General features: G+C 33.1%; 2 protein-coding genes across 2 annotated transcripts in view; both read right to left on the bottom strand.

Annotated features, from left to right (window-relative positions):
• LOC125029580 (neuroguidin-like) overlaps window positions 1–7,500 on the bottom strand; it is a 9,837-nt gene that overhangs the window by 1,640 nt on the left and 697 nt on the right. Inside the window, exons 2-5 of the mRNA XM_047619552.1 lie at window positions 4,066–4,209; window positions 2,772–2,886; window positions 1,957–2,042; window positions 1,350–1,527 (exon numbers count right to left, since the gene is read on the bottom strand). Coding sequence (XP_047475508.1) covers window positions 1,350–1,527; window positions 1,957–2,042; window positions 2,772–2,886; window positions 4,066–4,209 — 523 coding nt within the window. The remainder of the gene's footprint in view (window positions 1–1,349; window positions 1,528–1,956; window positions 2,043–2,771; window positions 2,887–4,065; window positions 4,210–7,500) is intronic.
• Window positions 6,052–7,500, bottom strand: part of LOC125029581 — a 1,949-nt gene continuing 500 nt past the window's right edge. Inside the window, exons 1-2 of the mRNA XM_047619554.1 lie at window positions 7,402–7,500; window positions 6,052–6,499 (exon numbers count right to left, since the gene is read on the bottom strand). The exon at window positions 7,402–7,500 is cut by the window's right edge and continues 500 nt beyond it. Of these exons, the coding sequence (XP_047475510.1) occupies window positions 6,314–6,499; window positions 7,402–7,500 (285 nt within the window). The 3' untranslated portion in view covers window positions 6,052–6,313. The remainder of the gene's footprint in view (window positions 6,500–7,401) is intronic.

Genomic DNA, 7,500 nt, shown 5'->3' with positions numbered 1-7,500 from the left:
ATACTTGTACTAAGTCACCAATGAGCCAGTTAGGAGTACTGCCCGTCTCGCCCATTCACCCTTTTCTTTGATTTACGAAATATTTTGCATTATCTTATTTTGCTGTTACTAATATTAAAACATTATAATAATTATAATGTTTATAATAAAAATAACACCATCGATATCCATAGCACTAGTAAAAAACACGTTTTTCCCGCCAATTCAAATCACGTATGGTCACAAGGTCTATTAATTGACTCCTTTGTGGCTAAGCACTAGCAGAGCCATCTATGAGCAGACATTTCACAAAAAATATAGAAAATGGGCACAGCATTTTCCCCATTTTTTGTTCATTTTCCCCGACGGCATTGGGTTAATGGGTTCAACCTGAATGAAGTTGCAGAAGATTTTTCTATGAAAGTTGATCCTAACTTGGACAGAAGCATAAAAGTCTGGAGAAATTTTAGGTAAAAATGACTGCAACCCATAAGGAATTGTATAATGAAAAAATAAGAATCTGTTCAGTCAGTTATAGAAAATTACTTTTTTGAAGGTGAAACCAATAGAGTTGGGCAAGGAGATTATAAACATACATACATATCTAGAGAGAGAGTTAGATAGATAGATAAATATGGATGTATATATAAATATAAACAAATCTATAAATATATATAGATATAGACATAGATATTGATATATATATATGTATATATATATATATATATATATATATATATATATATATATATGTATATATATAAATAGAGAAACAGATATATAATATATAAATATATATATATATATGTATATATATATATATATATATATATATATATATATATATATATATAAATATATATATATATATATATATATATGTATATATATAAATAGAGAAGCAGATATATATATATATATATATATATATATATATATATATATATATATATGTATATATATAAATATATATATATATATAAATATATATATATATATATAACTATAGCTACAACTTTAGATACAGCTATAGCTATATAGCTAGGGCTATGCTTTCTATAATTATATATTTATATTCAATAGTTATAGTTATAGTTATAGTTATAGTTAAAATTGTTGTTATAGATAGATATATATATACATAAATATACATAAATAACGATAACACTGACATAACATCACATATGTTATCTGATTTACAATCAAGAACACCTGCTCACTCATGAAATTGGGCTCCAATCAACTATTAATGAGAGGCAAATGCTGGTTTGGAGCCATGCAGATGTGTTAACCAAAAGAAATGTACAAAGCCTCAGTTGGTTTGCATGCACAATAATTCATCCTCAAAGCCTCTTAAGTAAAGAGCTTACCGTAGGGATTCTGACTGATTTTGGGAATTTTATACGTTTTGTCTTCTTCCTTAGTTGCACTCTTTCCACTACTTGTCTTTTCTTCATCATCTTCCTCATCTGAAGAAGAGCCAATATTGTCGAGGTTTCCTTTTAACCTGGTCGGGTCATCCTCACTGAGGACACCTTCTGTTGCTACCTGTTTGTGGATAATGGGAAAACATAAATGGAACGTTACAAGTAAGGTTTTCTGTCTAAAACTTTTATCAAATATTATTCCAGTGACGGTTACATAGTAGTTCAAATTTCTGAGGACCAAGATAGTCTCCTAGTAAGTGGATTTGAGTTCTGACAATGGACTGAGTGTAGGATGGGAATCCTATAGCCTAATAGCCTATTGCATAATGGTCTTTCACTGCTGAAACCAAATTCCTTTGGAGAAGGTGCTTTCCTAGTCTTTTTAAAATGAGAATTTGTGACGTAAAATAAACCAGTGACAATACATCAGCAAAACTTTAGAGCTAACTCCATATCCCTTCCCTTTGTATAGCTATTTTCCCTATATGTAATTTCTGCCAATAGTGCAAGATATTATTCCCTGTATTAACCTACATAGAGAAAAACTCACCTTCAAAAATTTATCAATTTGGTATTTTAGTTTGTCTTCAAGAGGACGTATTCTTTCTAAAACCACTCTTAATTCAACCAAACGGTCTGAAAGAAAAAAAAAAAATTAGAAAAGTACATTATGAATAACACCACATTTTCTTGAACTTGCCAATGTATCTTGCTACAAACTGTAGTATGTAATAACATCAAAATATACAGAGAAGAGGAAGAAAACCAGTATGATAATGGCTTCCATCTTGTTCTTTGAGACTTGGTACTTTCTTATGTTTTTTTGTTTTTTTATTAACTTGCTGATATTTTTACAAAATATCAGGATTCATAAGCTCAATTTCCTCTCAGAAATAAATTATCTAACATCTATAACCGCTACCCATAAAGTTAATAAACCAATAAATAACATTTGAATAGCTACATTGACAATTAACATAACAACCTGCATCCTTAATGTTTTATCATCTTACATTTTATTCCAAATTATTGATCAGAGATGACCCTGGATCCCCTTACTTCCAAACAGTTTGTCAACAACAAGGTAGAAGGAAAATTATCAGGTCTAGAAAAACATTACACAGAAATCAGCAGAAGGATACAATCAAATGAGTGGAATGCAAAAAACTATCCTGAGTTATTAACAACTCAGGCGTGTGACTTTGGCCTATCAGTGATGGCCTCAGATAACTTTTGTAATATCTTTATATTGTTAATGTTATAAAATATGTATGCATCTTACAAAATATCAAAATGCTTCTTGGGAACCATAAATATATTCAGTTAGAAGTCTTAAAAAGAGAAAGTACAAAGAGAAAATCTTACCAATAGCTGGATCATTCTCTAACTTTGCCCCACGTAGTTTACGGAGAGTCACATACGCGAGATTGGACAAATACATCAAAAAGGATTGATTCTTCAGCTCCAGCAAACTTAGGCCCTGAAAGAATATGAAAAATAAACATAAAAGAAAAAAAAATATGAGCATGCACAGGGTAAAACATGGAAAGTAAACACAGTTAACCCTTGTGCTGGGATTTTATGAGATACACTGTAATTCTAATTCATCCATTGTCTCTACACATATATAATTCCACAAATACTTTACCAAGGAGTTCACTAGCTCTAGCTAAATCCCCTGTTTTCCCTTTTCCTTATTTTTTGGCAAGAGTCTTTTTTATCTTTTATTTTAATTTTTATTTTAATGACATTAGAATAATCATAATACCAATAATAATAATAACAACATCCATCGCATTACCATTAGAAAAAAAATATTTTTCCCAAAAATTCAAGGAAAGTAGAGATAAGCGGAGGTCATGTCATGCCTACTAAATGACTGCTTAGTGGCTGAGCACTTGTGAGGTCACTTGTGGGCAACAAACTTCACAGTGGACAGTAAATGTACAAAGGGTTAAAGCAGCAGTTCTCAAAGTCCCTGTCACAGTCCCCCTTTGTCAGCCTAAATTACCTGCCCATCTAAAGAGTCAAATAATCATCCTCATTGTACTGTTTCAGTGGCAGAAATCAAATCAGTTTATAAAACAAAATATTTCATTAGGTTTGATTACATTAAGGAAAAAAGAAAAGAAAAAAAGGGAAAATCTTAAATTTCACTTGCCCTCATTCATAACAACTAAACAAAACTTAGGTGTGGTATCTTGATATCATCCTTATACATGCATAGTAGAAATGGCATTTGTTTTATCTATGAGCATAAAAGAGAAGATTAGATCATTCCCCATTTCTCTTGATTAGAATTCTACCCTCGTTCCTCTTTTGATGAAAAATTCCCCTTTGAAATTTTGATTCCTCCCCTAAGTGACATGTAGTTCCTGGTTGTGAATCACTGACCCAAGGTAATTTGAGGAAAAATACTTAGAAGGGGTTGCTGTAACAAAGTGGGCATTAAAACAAAGAAGAGATTGCACTGACAAGTGCAAATTACACTGTACTGGGGTACAAAAGTTGCACTTGTAGCCACATGTATGAGGAAAATACAAATCATTAGCTTAATAGATTATCAGCATTCTTCATCAACTGTACGTGTCTTTGTCTGTTTCTATCTCTGTCTTCGTTGACTTATTTAATAAGGATCATAAAGACAACATCAACATACCTTAGAGGAGTTCAATTCATCATTTTCAATCTTTTCTTTCAGTGCAAGGAGTCCAACAGTAACATTATTGATGTTTGTTGTCAGGTCAGCCAGTAATGCAACTCCCCTAGGCAAATCCGATGCCACAATTGCATTGATATTATCCTGCAAAATAAGAACTTTAAACAACATTTGTCTAAAACAGAAATCTGACTAAACAGACAGGGTATATTGTGAATAAAGCAAAACCACATATACAAGGAAGGCAGAGCAATAAGGAGATACTGCAGACTGGCATTATCATCATTCTGCTTGCAAAGATAATTACAGTCCCAGATAGATATAAATAAAGTACTTAAAAAATAATAACAGTAAGAAGAAAAAAAGAAACTCATGAAAACAATATAAAAAAATAAGTTATATAACTGTCTAAACAATACATATAAAAACTGTATTGCCAAGTAGTAACAGATTGACAAAAATACATTATTAAACAATGTGTAATGAACTAGGTTTTCAGGCCAATGCTATTGCCCTTCAGTTTCTCCACCAATCTATATGTTGCAAATAGGGTAACAAACTTGCATATAAATAATATATGCAAGAATAATCAAATATATACTGGATATGTTTAGGAGACCCCTACAGTGCCTTTCAAAACAGGTCTTTTTTCATATAATTATATAGACTATTCTATCCAAAGTACATTCAAACTTGCTGCAATCTGAGATGGAAGACCTGGAACAGAAAGGTAGAAAGGCTCAATTTTACCAGAATATAAGTTATAATATATTTGTAAGCCTTTGCTGAAGCCCTGAAAACATGGACCTCAGTGACACAAGTGGGGATGTGGTGCACAAGCATCTTGTGAACATTTAATTATTAACATTTACTTGTATAAATCTTGTGTACTGTTCTGAACAGGCCCATATGAAGTAATGCCATAGCCTCCATGTTGCACATTCAAGCAGGACCAACAAACATTCCCCTACATGAAGTCAGCAAGGTAGTTTGCACTGGCTCCTTTTCTGATTATAAATAGCAAACAAAATACATGGTAGAAATTTGTGCAATGGCCACTCAGTCATGGCGTTACTGGACTTGGGCACATACATAATGATTTATACTTTGATGTGTAACTGCATTACCTTTTGTTTTTGCAGATCACTTCTTATACCTAATAATTATCCTTTTCCTCAGTTTTTCCATCTTCACATAATCACATTCTTAACATGTTCCAAGTCCTGGATATGCTGTATGCTTTACAGACTTGCCCGCCAATAAAATCTCCAATAAACTGTCAGTTTTCTGGCCACTTCTGATACTGCAATCAAAACTGAATCTATGTAGTAGAATCTACAATGTATACTGTAGTTTGGTTTTGAGATATTAGTCTACATATAGATGGCTCCACAAGTGGTCAACCATCAAGGAGTCAATTGGCAGGTCTGTGTGGCCTTGCATGATTTCCACCTTCCTTGAGTTTCCTGGGATTTTGTTTTTTTATACCATTGAATACTGACACTGTTAATATTATAACCAACATTATAATTATCATAATGTTATTATCAATACTAATGGCAATATAAAAATATATATATATATTTTCAAACATTAAGAAGGTAACCAGGTGAGACAGGTAAGACTTGTAATTGACAATTTATAGAGCAATCTATGTGTATACACAAAGAATAAACTGAACTCATTGTAGCCATGCGTATACATGTCAGCACTGGTGGCATTCGGTTAAGAGTTGTTTTTTCTACATCTAGCTACATCACAAGAAGTCACTGTGTAAGATGTTAAGGCTTTTCCAGGGTCCATACTTCCTTTTGTTCTCAAGATAAAATCTGATGGGATATATCCTCAGCAGTAAAGCGTTAAAGGACCAGGAAATCCTAGGACAATCAATTAACACTTGCAAGGGAAGTTATATATCAAAATGTAATAAGCAGAAATTTATTACAAAAATATAATCTTTGAACTATAACTGGAATGTCAGTTTTTATTTACCCCGTTTGACGATATCTTCTTAGGATGATCTAAATCTTTCTGAATGAAAGGTATCAGAAAATCTTTCCTCAATGAAAAGGCTTTGTCACCAATAAATACATATGGGAGCTCATGGTTGAAATCAGAGAGAAAGTCTGATGGTGGAATATGCCGACACTTTTCACTGAGTAACTGATAAAATTGAGTCTTACTAGTCACACCTCTATCTGATACACTGCCATTCTTTCCAAAGTCGATCATGATGAGTTCATAATTGTTATTGACAATGGCCATCAACACCATGCTGAAACTTCCTTCTGTAGTTGTAGAAGCTCGTTCCAGATCTGGGTGGAGGAGTGATGAGAACATGCTTGCCACCACAAACTCCAAGACTACGGGGAAAATTGCAAACTTCTTCAAATCCCTTGGCTATTTCTATCCACTCTTGCTCACTTTCTGGAAACTGAAAAAGAAAACATTACTGATGTGAGCCAAATATAAGAATACACACACACACATGCACACACAAAAGCACACGCACTTGCACCTGTACATACACAAAAGCCACACGCACTTGCACCTGTACATACACATGCATACAAACTTGGCTTTAAAATATATATAGATATTTCAGTAATTTATATGAGGGCACTTGCGAACAAATACCACAGCAAGGAATATGATTTGCAATTTGAGAGAGGTACCTGGTGATAAAGGGCCATACAAGAAAAATATATTTTCTTTTCTTGACAAGACTGGAAAAATCAATCTAAACAGAATCATTCCTATTTTCAATTTTCCTGAAACCATTTTATGTTTATTCTTATGTTACTAACTTCAAAAGAAAAGCTGTGTAAATTTTACTCTTAGTTATTGTAAAAGGTATATGCATGAATTCTTGATTGTATAAAAATATTTACAGCTGTTTCAATTACAATACAGATATTAATAAGAGTATGGTACTGACATTCCCCTTTGTGGTATTTCTTCTTATAACTACACAAGCCTGACCTCTCTCTCAATGCCAGATACACAAATTAGACTATACCATACAGATGTCTTATCAACTACGAAGTGACTATATTTACATAATGCAATGTCTATAGACTAGCTTTTACAGAGTTCTGGTTGCACATGTGCAGTGTGGAATTCCCACTCTACCCACAGCAGGGTAAAGTTCACGACTGACATGCCTAGTCTCCTGCCATAAATACATGGAGGGGGTCACAGGGCCACAGTAGAGTTCAAGAATACCAAACGGTGCATGTGCAACTGGTACACCTAGAAAAAGTCAGCAGACATGGCATTACAATAAAGTAAATATAGCCACACCCTATAACTAATTGTAAGATACTATCTGCTTACCTTCATAAAATCCTCTTGAAGAGAAGCCCAAATGGCCTTGCATGTTTCCGGAACGATCCTTCCCAATGACTGTGCTGAAATTGAAGTCGTATGCTTGAG

Source organism: Penaeus chinensis, chromosome 10 (genome assembly GCF_019202785.1).
Source record: "Penaeus chinensis breed Huanghai No. 1 chromosome 10, ASM1920278v2, whole genome shotgun sequence".
In the NCBI taxonomy this organism is placed as follows: Eukaryota; Metazoa; Arthropoda; class Malacostraca; order Decapoda; family Penaeidae; genus Penaeus; species Penaeus chinensis.
The sequence above is the reverse complement of the archived record's forward strand: the minus strand, read 5'-3'. Positions and strand labels throughout refer to the sequence as shown.